A 13,517-nucleotide genomic window follows, 5' to 3' on the forward strand; every position below is an offset into this window, starting at 1 on the left:
GAGTATGTGTATGAGTGTTTGTATATGAATGTGAGTGTGTGTGAGTGCATGTATGTGAGTGTTTATGTGAATGTATGCATATATGTATATGATTGTGTGTGAAAGTATGTATGCAATTGTGGGTGCATATGTGTATATGAGAAGGTGTGTATGTGATTGTGTGTGAGTGTGAATGTATATGAGTGCATGTGTTTGCGTGAATGAGCATGTGTATGTGTGTGGTATATAAGTGTGTGTGTATGCAAGTGCGTGTACATATGCTATTGTGTGTGAGTGTATGTTTGTGATTGTATGTGAGTACGTGTATGTATGTATGTATGTATTATGTGTATATGAGTGTGTGTGTGTGTGTGTGTGTATCCCCGTGTCCACACACACAGAGCCCCTCTCGCTACATGCTTTACTGACCTGGAATGGTAATCTGAACTTGCTGCCTGTGATTCAAAATGAATGAGACTTAATTCCTGCCTCTCAGACTCCATCCACTTATAGAATGGGAAACAGACACCCAAGCGAACTTGTGACCCATAGGCACAGTTTTCAGAAGGATGGAGAGGAGGGACATGGACCTCTCACCTGACAGTCGGCAGGATCCTGAAATAGGCCCAACATACACAATGTAGGGAGGTTCTAAATCTGATGTCTTTAGACCAGCAGTTCTCAATTTTTCTGATGCTGTGACCCTTTAATACAGCTCCTCATGTTGTGGTGACCCCCCCCCCCCCAACCATAACATTGTTTTCATTGCTACTTGATAACTGTAATTTTGCTACTGTTATGAACCAGAATGTAAATATTCGTATTTTCTGATGGTCACCACCCACACAGGTTGAGAGTCACTGCTCTAGTATCTCTAGGGGACAGAATTCTGGAAAAGCTTTTTAAAAAATTCATCTACCTCTTTATCTTCCAGTTTTTTTAAAGGATAATTTATTTCATGGTCAGGAAAAATGGTTAGAAAGACTTAAATAAAGACACACTGTGTTTGGAAATGACCTTTTGAGCTTAAAAAAAAAAAATACAACTTCCTTTGGGGCTTTAGTCTATGTTGTAACAGACACTTTTGAAAAGATGACCTGTTGGTTAAAAGAGTGGAAAAGAACTTTCAAGTGTTGTCAGCAATACAGTAAGCCACAGGGGAGGGGAACTCAGAGCCAACTCAGGCAGAAGACCTTTCAGATGGTGCGACACAGGCAGCTGCTGTGGGGAATTGCCACTTGTGTGTAAAAAAAGACAGGGGTGAATCCGAAAACAAGTCTGATTTTTTTTTAAAGAGTAAATAAACCTAAAGACTTTATTTCCAATCCCAGGAGCCTGGGCTTAGTAGAAGAAGTTTGAGTGACTTAAGAGAAGAGCTTTTAAACTTGAGAGTTCATAGCTGAAGTGTCCAAATGCCTCTCATGTTCAGATTCATGCTGCTAGTTGGCACGAGTTTTGAGTCTGCTTGCAAGCACACACACACACACACGTACATATATGTGTATACACACACATATATGTGAATTAAATAGATAATGACACTCAAAATCGAAGCACACTAAACCCCTCACAGTGTTAACTTTTGAATAATAAATAGTCTTCCAGAAAATACCACCAGGCAAGCAGGCTTGTCCAGATATGTCAGACCTGGAGTAACACTAAAGGCCCATTAAGGCAAAAATGGTAAGAGAATAGAACCTCTTGCCTGGGTGGAGACCTAACATTCAAATTGGGTAGGTCAAACACCTGACCAAGAGACCACCCCTAGGAAGGTGGGCTCCCCTTAAGCCATGTAAAGGAGATAGGTGGAATAATTATTCCTTTAAGAATACAGTACTTTTCCTTCTCAGAATTTCTGCCCCAGTACAGTTCTTCCTAGACATCAAGAGGTCATCAAGAGGCTCGTTGTAATTATAATCCCCCCCAAAATAAATATTCATCAATCTAAAGTTTTAAAAGCAGAAGTAAAATTTTAAATGTATTTTTATTTTTGCCTTTGTCTTTATTTGATATGCATGAGTGGTTGCCTGCATGTATGTCTGTGTACCACATAGCACAATGTGTAATGCCTACAGTGGTCAGAAGAGGGCATCAGATCCCCTGAGACTGACATTACAGACAATTGTGAGCAACCACCTGGGTGCTAGGAATCCAACCAAGGTCTTCTGGGAGATGCCAGTGCTCATAACCTCTGGACCATCTCTTTAGGCCTTAAATTACATTCTTTAAATAAAGGCTATTTGTTCTTAATTTTGAAACCACATGGAAGTATTTTACTTACCATAGAGGTTAGCTATCAAATTCCTTTTTTATAAGAAGTTTTAACGTGTGTGTGTGTGTGTGTGTGTGTGTGTGTGTGTGTGTGTGTGTGTGTGTTGCACATGTACAGGTATCCTCAGGGACCAGGGGAACTGTATTTACAGGCAGCTGTGAACTTCCCAATGTGAGTGTTGGAAATTGAACTCAAGTCCTCTTAAAACACGGAGCCAACTCTTCAACCCCTCAACTTCTCTTTGAGAACAGATTTCATCAAGGTTATTATGTAGTTCTTAGTCTGTGTTCTGTTTTAAGTGATGTTGTTACTTATTTTTGACGATTACGTTGTATTTACTGGGAAGCCAGCAGTGTGCACATTCCACAGCACGGACATCAGAGGACAGCTTGCAGGAACTGGTCCTCGCCTTCCACTGAGTGTATCCCAGAATCAAATTCAAACTCAGGTCCTGCTTGTCAGCAGGAGCCTATACCTGCTAAGCCATCTCCAGGTCCTGTTTTATATATTATGAGAGGGAGAGAAGGACAGGAGCAAGGGAAAGAAGGTAGGAACGAGCTTAGTATTCTGTTACAGGATGGTTTTTAACCAGTAAAAGTAATACTGAGGGGTTTCATATATAGCCCAGCAGTGTTCAGAACCGGTTCAGTGTGCACAGTGCACAGCGGTACCCTGGTGTGTGTTTAGTATGCATACTCTTCTCCCTGCCTCCAAATGATAGTGACAGAGCAAGTGGGTGAGCAGAAGTGTGGCTCATGCTAACTATGCCTGACCTCTTTCAGTACCATGCAGGATGACATCTTCATTCTCCACGAGCAAGAGTATGACAGTTTGCTTGAGTCTGTCTTCAAAACGGAGTTCCTGAGCCTCTTAGCAAAGCGATATGAGGAAAAAACCCAGAAACAACTACCTCTGAAGTTTAGCAATACGTGAGTTGGGACGTGGAGTTTAGACTGAGAGGTGGGGTGAGCGTGGGCTGTGTGGTCTGACTGCTTCCATCGCTTCAGCAAGCCAACCTGGGTACCTCAGTGTCTCTGGGAACAGTGGGGCCTGCTGAAGACAGCCTGGGTGGTCATGGGTTAGGGTCATGCTAGAGTCACATTTATGTTTTCATGAAATAATCAAATCATCAAAGGACATTTTTTTCTAATCATTTACACAAAGATCACTTGAGTAAGACAAGGGAAAGCAGGTGTAGCAGAGTGAAGGTAGAGTCAGTCTGGAAGCAAGAAAAAGTGACTGGAATAGGGGTTCTGACTCCCCAGATGGCTAGTGGGAATTGAGACTTGGGATATGGGTGGTAATGTCTCATGTCTTGGCCCACCCTCACGTGTCTTGGTGGAATGTTCTAATGGGCAAGACACTACACATTGTCGAATCTCACATTTTGCTGAGTGAGAGTTGTTCAGCTTTTCTTTAATTTCCCTATCTATAGAGTAGAAATAGGGTCTGTCTCTTTACTCATAAAAATTTGGTAGTTAGCCGGGTGGTGGTGGCGCACGCCTTTGATCCCAGCACTTGGGAGGCAGAGGCAGGCGGATTTCTGAGTTCAAGGCCAGCCTGGTCTACAGAGTGAGTTCCAGGACAGCCAGAACTACACAGAGAAACCCTGTCTCAAAAAACAAAACAAACAAACAAACAAAAAAATTGGTAGTGATAAGACTGTAATGGCAGGATGAAGGAACCTGACAATTGACATCGACTTAGAATGGGTATTATTTAAGTTGAAAGAACAGAATATACAGTGCATCACATAAGTGTACGGGCAGCATTTCTTTTGGCTCAGAACTCAGGAGACAGTCCTCCATAGCAGGAAAATCAAAGCAGGAACTTGATGCAGGTGGTCACATCTTTTCACACTCATAGTCAAGAGCAGACAAAAATTAATGTATATATGCTTACTTGTGCTTGGTACTCTCTATACATATACAGTCCAGGATTGCCTGAATAGGGAATGGTGCTGCCCATAATGGCCTGGGTTTTCCCACATCAATTACCATTAATAAACAAAACAAGTCCCCCACTTGCTCACAGGACAACCTGATCTAGACAGAACCATATTGAGACTCTCCCTCAGGTGATTCTAGATTGTATCAAGTTGATCATTAAAACTAACCACCATACCCTCCATCCCATTTGGGTTTTGGTTGGGTGTTTATTTGTTTGTCTGTTTTCCCCTATCTGGCGAGTGATGGTAATAGAATAACAGACTATAACTGAAAAGTAGCCAAAGTCTATAGTATGGAATCTTCCACCATCTTGTATCTGATATCTCAGTCCTCCATATTAAAAAAAAAAAAAAATGATACAACATTGGAGAAGTTGTTCCTTCCTCCTGTCCCTCAGGCAGGCACTCTGACCGTCTTGAGAGTGAACCTGTGATATGACTGAGGAAACCTGCTCAACACAGGCTCCTCACAGATGTTGAGCTCCAAATACCTGTGCTTCTTCTAGCTTGGCAATCACCTGGCAGCTATACCAGGCTGGTGTGTGCCATGCCCTGTTTGACGGCTACATGGTTTTGGTTTGATTCCATCCTATAGATGTCACCTTCCTCGCAGCAGTTAATTCATGAGCGCTGTTTCCTCACGAGCTCCTTCTGACTCATAATTTCAATCAATGTGCTTGTCACAGCCTTGAACTGAAGTTGAAAAAGGAGAACTGGGGTCCCTGGAGCGCAGGGGGCTCCCGGCAAGTGCAGTTCCACCAAGGCTTCGGTGATTTGGCCATCCTCAAACCCAGCAACAAAGTGCTGCAGGTCAGCATTGGACCCGGGCTGCCCAAGAACTCCCGTAAGTGTTCCCGGGCTCTGGTACCTCATACCTGTCTCTTCTGTGCAGCTCTGAGGACAGGAGTGTATGTTTCCATTGCTGGCTGTGGTTGGGGTCTCAAGAGATAGGGCAGTGCAAACTAAACCGATGTTAAGGAAGATGGGCAGGCTGCAGCTGCTAAATGGATGTATTCTTGTGCGTGGTATAACTGGCATTCATGTCCTGGCTAGTGTTTAATATCATTTGTTTGGGCTGGTATAAAGACAAGAACCTGAGTTTGGGACTAATGAGATGAGCCAGTGAGTGAGGGTGCCACTAAGCCTGATGACATGAGTTCAATGCCTGATTGCTTATTTCAGGTCCTACCAGAAGAAACACCGTCACAAGCAGAGGGTATTCAGGTGGAACTAAGAACAATTACCCGATGAGAGCTGCCCCTGCTCCCCCAGGTAAGCCAAGTATGCACCATGCAGAGGGACAACTGAATCTCAACCCAGAACTTACAAAAGATGTTTGGAGAACTAGAGAGATAGATGTTTCCGTGTGTTTTGTGTTCAATCTCCAGCACCCGCATAAAAGCTGGGCACTGTAGCATGCACTTGTAATCCCAGTGCTGAGGAGGCGGAGCCAAGAAAATGCCCATTGTTGGCTGCCTTACCTAATCAGTGAGACTTAGGCACTAGTGAGAGACTTTGTCTCAAAAAGCAAGGTGGATCACTCCTCAAGTACAATTCATGAGGTTGACCTCTGACCTCCACATATACAAATATACATGTATACACACACATATACACACACTGAGGAAATAAAGAGTGTTTGGGGAGAAACCCATCAGCTAATAAATACACAACAACCATCTATGTGATCCTGAAATACAAGAAATCAAGTCAGTGAGCCCACATTTCAACAGAGAGAGCAATGAGGGTTTCATTCCCCAGCTCTGTCACTTCCTAGGGCAGAGAGAGGCAGTGAGTTCCTGTCCACCATGGCAGAATGCTGTCCTGACAGGGCCTAAGAGGTTTCTGGGTATCGGCCCACCTGTGCCAGGTTCCACCCACATACAGAAGCAGTGGTTCATAACGAGATAATGGCCTGGTGAATTGCTAGAAAAGCATCTGTCCTCAGTAAAATAAAATCCAGGTGACATCCCTAAGGTAGAGTAATATCTGAGAGAATTACAAAAGTTTAGACCATAAACTGTCCCCAGCTGTGCTGAGGTGGTGCACACCTATATTCCCGGCACTGGGGATGCAGAGGGAGGCAGATCTCACAGAGAGAGTTCCAAGATACTCAGGGCTACACAGTAGAAACCCTGTCTTGGAGAGAAAGAGAGAGAGAGAGAGAGAGAGAGAGAGAGAGAGAGAGAGAGAGAGAGAGAGAGAGAGAGAGAGAGAGACTCTGTTCCCAGAGTAGAGTATTAGTCATTGTAGGATAGATCTGAACAAGTCATTTGGGGGCCATATTAGAGTCAAGTCACAGCAGACAAGAGAATCCTATCTGCCTCAGTGCCCAAGGTAAGTGATCCTTTCATCTCTGCTCCAGGATCTCACACGTGTACTCTAAGCATAAACGTTGCCCAACAATGGGAAAGAGCTCTTCTCTCCTTTGGAGTCTCTGTCACACCTTAACCAGGATTTCGTTCCTCCTTTTCTTCTTTAATCCTCGGGAACATCCAAGGTCAAAGGGACCCAAGAGAAACAGGGTTTGCACTAAATGTTATTGTACAGTGCTGGCCTCTTGCCAGAACCATCTGGAAGCTTCTTGACCTCAGCTCTGGCAGAGGGTCCTCTAGCCAAATCAGCCCACAGTGCACCTGACCTTGAACCTAGCCCCCAACCGTCTAAATGACACTTTGCTCGTCAGTCAGATGAGGAACGACCCAGGTGAAAATGAAGAAAGGTTGCGTATACATGTTGTGCACACCCGTGTAGAGGCCAGAGGAGACCCTCGAGTGTTGATCCTTGAGGACCATACACCTCAGTTGTCTTGTTGTTTTTGAGACAGGATCTCTGTCTAAATACCCATGGCTGTCCTGGAACCCTTTATGTAGACCAGACTGGCCTCACCGAGTGCTGGCGTTAGAGGTGTCCACCACTGAGGCCATCTGCACCATGTTTTTTGAGAGTCTCTTACAAGGACCTGAGGTCCGTCAGTTAGGCTAGACCGAGTGCCTACCAGCCCCAGGGACCTTTCTGTCTCCCAGGTGCTGGGATTACAAACATGAGCCACCATCTCTGGCTTTTACTGTGGGCAATGAGGATTGAACTCACCTCAGGCTTGCAAGACAACTGAACTATCCCTTGCTTAGGATTTTAAAGCTTCCCAGCTCATCACAAACCATACTTTTATAGAATGTAATAAAAAACCGAATTCATAAAACAATGACATTTGAAAAGCACGTAAAATACAAGCCAATTTTTTGTTGTTGTTGTTATTAATTTCAAACAGGCTGAGTCTTATTCTCAGTCTCTGAACTCAGTGTGGACAAATGAGTCTCTGATGACATGTGGACACTCCCCTACTATTCTGTGCCCTAGGAAACATCCCACTGTAGCAAACTTCTTTTCTTTCCTAAGCACTCTTGGCAGCAAGTGGGGCCTCAGTGTCCTCCCCATTCCCAGATGCTGTGGGGAACCCTTCAAACTCGTATTCACTGGGTCAGATGAGGAGAGAGTCTTATTTGTCTCAAACGTCTAGTTTCTATCCAGCCCAGAGCCTGTGGGAGGAAATAGTGAGATTGCTGGCTGCAGGAGAAGCCAGCTCCTGAGGGCTCTGTCCTAGAACACTGCTATTCAGAACAGGAACTTGCCTCATTGTTGTCGGAGAGGGGAAAGCTCACTTGTACCTTTAGAAGGGTGTCGGGGTAACAGAGAAATGCATGCATATCAGAGCTAAAAGACAGCAGGTAAATGCTGGGCTGGTCTCCTTGTCTTTGAATGAGGACACTGACCTGAAAGATTACAGTGTTGCTATCAGAGCCAGAGCCAGAACTGAGCCTTTAAGCCCATGGCCACTCCATGCTACTGGAAAATTCTGCAGTTTTCCAGTGTGCACAACTGAAGTGGGCCTCAAGCAAGATCTTTCTCTTCTGTTCTGCCTGACATGTCAGGAAAAGAAACAAGGTTGTGTCATATGTGGCAGGGGGCGATGATGCCCCATTTTTCTTCTTCTTTTTTCTCTTCTTTTTTTTTTTTTTTTTTTTGGTTTTGTGTGTTTTGTTTTTTTTGTTTTGTTTTTTTTTAAAAGGGTTTCTCTGTGTAGTCCTGGCTGTCCTAGAACTCTCTCTGTAGACCAGGCTAGCCTCAAACTCAGAAATCCACCTGCCTCTGCCTCCCAAGTGCTGGGATTAAAGGCGTGCGCCACCACTGCCCAGCTATGCTGAGAACTTGGTTTTGGGCCAATACCAGTCCTTACACACTGACCCCTTGGAAATGAATGTTTAACATACTGCCCTCCTGAGTCACTACCTCACAGACCTGAAAACTGCTCTCCCACTAGCTGCAAGCTCATCTTGCTCTGATTGTGGGCTTTGAAATCCAGATAACTAGCAAGTCTATTGCCACATTCCACAGGCTTGTCTGACTTCCTGGGCAGGCGATGTTGCTGCTAGTACATTGTCTTCCCCAAGTATAATCTGATTCAACAGTTATACCTCAGTAAGGTTGGGAGGAAAACTGTATTCACTTTCTTACAATACATTACTGGTAACAATATTTCCAGATGAGGAAACTGGGGACCAAGGGAGCCAGATGACTTGCCTTCTACTAGTTAACGGAATAAATGAGCATGGAGGTGCTTTTGACAAAGCAACAGAAACGGACTTTCTTTCTTCTCTTTCCTCTCTAGGATGCCATCAAAATGGAGTCATAAGAAACCAGTTTGTGCCTCCTTCCCATGCCCTTGGAAACCAGAGGTCCAATCAGAAAAGCCTGTACACCTCTATGGCCCGCCCACCCTTGCCAAGGCAACAGTCCACAGGCTCAGACCGATTGTCTCAGACTCCAGAGAGCCTGGATTTCCTCAAGGTCCCCGACCAGGGTGCTGCTGGGTAAGATTTCCCATGTTGTGCGACAAAGCCAGTGAACTCTACTTCCATCAGTCGTGCAGAGGGCTCAGGGGCTCTAAGAGAGTCAGTACTGAATTCTCAAGTTCAGTTTTCTACCCAAGTGCTGAATCCATGGCTGAGAGGGACCAAGTTAAAAGCAGCACCGTCCCCCGTCTTACCAGCCACCTGCTCTCAGTCAGCCACAGGAATCTGCTACTCAGTAATCTTTATGTTTTCCTCCTGTATAGTTGAGAAATGGTGGTTGTTTGCTTTATTATTTGTGTCTGTGCCTGCAGCTGCATAAATGTAACAAGTCTTAGTTTGAGCAACATGTAGGTTAGGGTACCAGGGTCTGGGAAGAAATGGCTCATCAGTTAAGAACACGTAGTGTCTTTGCAGACGTTCTCTTTCCAGCACCCACATGGGTCAGCTTATGATTGTTGCACAACAAAACTTTTCTTGAGGAGATGTAACACACGTCTACTCACCCCAGATAAGGAACCCCTCAACAGACCAAAGTATGGATACTACTTGGTCCAACTTGGTGAACCAGTGAATTTTACTTCCAGGTTATTTAACAGGAATATGATGGAAAGGTAACAAGAGCTGAAATGACTCAAAGACAGCTGCATCCCCCAGGCCAACCCAGCACGGGTGACAGCCCACAAAAGCTGGGAAACCTGGAGCACACTGTGCAGCCTGCAGGCAGCGCACCAGGTTGAGTGTCCTTTCCAAGTGACTCTGATCTAAACCCCTTCCAGGCAGCTGGTCTGGCCTCAGAGCCTTCTTTTCTCCTGTGAGACCCTTCTTTGCCACTCGGCTTCATATGCACACATGCACACAAATAAACACATTTCCAAAAGTATTTAAAAAGTGTCACATCCTCGTGTCCTATGAGATAGGAGTGTTTAAGCTTATCAGTCTTGAAAGCTTCACAAAGCTTCACGAGAGCCTTTGCCTTTCTGGTAAAGAAAGGGCCAGGCTTTTCAGCCTGAGAAGGGGAGGAACCTGGAACTATGGGTAGCTATTCAAAGGACTCCCAGTTAGAAAAGGGAAGTAGACCTGGCCTTTGTGGTCACAGGAATAGGACTGAGGTCCAATGCGAGACCAGTGAGGGAACTCTGCTAGGAGGGGCTCAGTGAAAGAAATACATCCTAGCCACACAAAAATGAACGGCCTTAGTGTTAAGGAGTACCTTAGAGTTCAGGCTCAGGCTGTCTGGTCATGCTAAGCAGGATTGTCAGATGCACAAGTCAGGCCTGGGGGAGAGCTATAACTTAATCTCTATTGCCTTATGTCTTAGTTTGCTTCCTGTTACTGAGATAAAATACTTTGACCACAGCAACTTGGGGAGGAAAGGGTTTGTCTGGCTTACATAGACATGTCACGGTCCATCACTGAGGCTTAAAGTCATGACAAGAACCCAGAGGCAGGCACCATGGAGGACTTCTGCTTATTTGTGTTGGCTCTCTGGTTCACTCAGCTAGTTTTCTTATACAGCGGTGACCACAGGCTAATTTGATCAAGGCAATTCTTCAGCTGAGGTTCCCTCTTCTCAGATGACTTTAGGTTGTATCAAATCGACAATGAAAACCTCTCGGGATACTTGAAGTTTGCCGCTTACCTTCCCTGAGCTTCAGTTTCTTTGTATAGACTAATGCAATACCATCATGCTCACAGGCATGCTGGGAGAAGATGTAATGTACTTTATATGCTTAGCGTGGTGCTTGTATGTAGAAGATAACTCGGTCAGCTGTTGCTTGACCAAGACGATGATGATGATGGTGATGGTGATGATGATGGTGATGATGAAGGTAGTGGTGGTGATGATGGTAGTGGTGGTGGTGATAATGATGATGGCAATGAAAATGTCCATGAGATTATGCTTGACCTAGTGATCTTATAATATTTTTTTATTTATTTTTATTTGCCTGTTTGTTTGCTCTGTGTGCATTTGTGTGTATTGAGAAGGGTGGCATGTCACACAATGGTGCACATGCAGAGGTCAGAGGACAACTTTCTGGAGCCATTGCTCTCCATCCACAGCATGGGTTCCTCAGATTTGGCAGCAATCACCTTTACCCACTGAGCCTTCTCACTGGCCCCGCTAGTAACTAAGGTGTCTTCTAACTCTGATTTCCCAGTCATGGAGCTAGTAGCTGTGTCTGCTGAATCCAGCTGAGGACCTGCTTCAGGCCACTTTCCTCCTTCCTCCCATTCCTCATGCCCATTTCCAGTTTTCCTTCTCTCTGTTGTCTCATGAACAGTGGAGACATTCTAAAGGAGAACCAGAAGAAGAGTATGCAAAATAGACCTCTGCTGGGAGAAAGAACAGGGCTCCCTGGGCTCCTCCATGCTCCCCTGGGCTTCCCTGGGCTCCTCCTGGGCTCCTCCTGGGCTCCTCCATGCTCCCCTGGGCTCCTCCTGGGCTCCTCCTGGGCTCCTCCTGGGCTCCTCCATGCTCCCCTGGGCTCCTCCTGGGCTCCTCCTGGGCTCCTCCTGGGAACCTCCATGGTACCCCTGGGCTCCTCCATGCTCCCCTGTGCTCCTCCCAGGCTCCCCTGTGCTCTTCCATGGCTCTCCTGTGCTCCTCCATGCTCCCCTGTGATCCTCCCATGCTCCCCTGGGCTCCTCCATGGCGCCCCTGGGCTCCTCCTGGGCACCTCCATGCCATTGTCAGCTGTTTCTTTTGCCTGATCACTTCTTCCTAAAGACCACATGGACTCCATGTTCTCTCCCAGAGTTCCTTTCCCCTGTCAAGTCTTACCCTATCCTTTCTTTCCTTTGGGCTGTAGACAGGGCACTTTAATCTTTATTACACAGGAGGCCATTAGTAGATGGGTGCTTCTTTCTCCTATGCAAATAGCTGTATCCCACTAGTTGCCATGACCCAGTTGAGTTGATTGGATGAGCTTTTTGCTATGATTCTCAAATCCTACTGTTCACCAGAATTGCCTGGAGAGGTTGCTGGATCATCTTCCCCCCTCTCTTAAAATTTGAATTTGGTAATGTGTGCATGCGTGCGTGCGTGCGTGCGTGCGTGCGCTCACGCACATGCCACACGTGTGGATTTTAGGTGTCACTTTCTTACCATCTTACTATTTGACACATGGTCTCTCACTGAGCCTGGAGCTCACTAGTTGGCTAAACAACCTGTCTGGTCAGCCTTAGCAACTCTCCTCTCCCCACTGCCCCAGCTCTGGGATTGCAGGCACTCGATGCCAAATCTAGCTTTTGTGTGGGTGCTGGTTATCTGAACTCAGGCCCTCATGTAGCAAGCCAAGTACCAACTGAGCCATCTTCCTGGTTACATCTCTACCAAGTTCCCAGACAGTATTAATGACAGTCATTCAAGGAAGGACCACATGGTGACCTTCAGAAGTAGAAAGGACAACTAATGTCTGATGATACGGTTCAAGGAAAGGTGGGAGGGAAGGCACGGTCAAGGTAGTGGGCTTTTCACTGGAGGCCCCAAATGCTCATATGCACGAACATCCCTGAAATAGTCACAAGATTATTCCTGGGCCCCATTTTATGGTCCAAAGTAGGCAGGGGGATTATAAGCAATCACCACTCCAAGTCTCCTCGCTCTGTCTGCTGGCTTTCCATTCGCTTTGGTTTTGGCAAGCAACACCATCTTTTCAGCCTGCCTTGCAAGTTGCAGACTTGCATATGGGCCAGGTGGGAACATCTGTCAGCCAAAATAGGCAATGTAGAAACGCTGGGTCTTGGGTCCTCACCAAGGCTGCTCCCTTCCAGCTCCATGTAAGTCTTACCACACCCTTCCCCGCCTTCAGTTCCTGGTGCCATGTACATACGCTGCTGTCTGGGAGACAGCTGGGAGGAAGAACTGTCCAATAGGCAATATGACTGTCCTGTCTGTCTTATGTGTAACTCTGACATTCGCACTCTAAGTCCAGAAGGTACAAGAATTCTAGCCTCATTATACACTTAGGTCTGCTTTGTAGACAGTCCTTCGAAAAAATAGGAACTTTGCTGGTCATGGCGGCTCCACCTATAATCCCAACATTTTGGAGATTGAGGCAGAAAGATTACTCTAAATTTGAGTTCCAGGCTAATTTTGGCAAAAGACTGAGACCATGTGTCTAAATAAAGCAAGAAAAACACAAGGAGGTGGTGAAGGAGGACCTGAAGAGATGGTTAAATGGTTAAGAACACACTGGGGCTGGTCTCACAGAGGACCTGAGTTCAGTTCCCAGCACCTACGTAGTGGCTCAGAACCCACTTCGCTCTGGTTCTAAGGGGATTAGACAACTTCTTTTGGTTTCTTGGGGTGCTACACATAGGGGCACATACAAACCCCCCCACATTTACATAAAATAAAAATAAATATTTTTCTAAAAAAGCAAACCAGGGGCTAAGGGTGTAGGAAGCTAGCATTTATTTTCTATGACACAGGTTTGAAAATTCAGTTTTTAATGTGGCAGAG

At 45.7% G+C, this 13,517-nt stretch overlaps 1 protein-coding gene across 1 annotated transcript in view; it reads left to right on the top strand.

Moving 5' to 3' along the window:
* Positions 1 to 13,517, top strand: part of Myo1e (myosin IE) — a 191,202-nt gene that overhangs the window by 167,659 nt on the left and 10,026 nt on the right. The window contains exons 23-26 of the mRNA XM_076926187.1: positions 3,034 to 3,180; positions 4,886 to 5,043; positions 5,382 to 5,471; positions 8,869 to 9,070. Coding sequence (XP_076782302.1) covers positions 3,034 to 3,180; positions 4,886 to 5,043; positions 5,382 to 5,471; positions 8,869 to 9,070 — 597 coding nt within the window. The remainder of the gene's footprint in view (positions 1 to 3,033; positions 3,181 to 4,885; positions 5,044 to 5,381; positions 5,472 to 8,868; positions 9,071 to 13,517) is intronic.

Source organism: Arvicanthis niloticus, chromosome 27 (assembly GCF_011762505.2).
Source record: "Arvicanthis niloticus isolate mArvNil1 chromosome 27, mArvNil1.pat.X, whole genome shotgun sequence".
Taxonomy (NCBI): Eukaryota; Metazoa; Chordata; class Mammalia; order Rodentia; family Muridae; genus Arvicanthis; species Arvicanthis niloticus.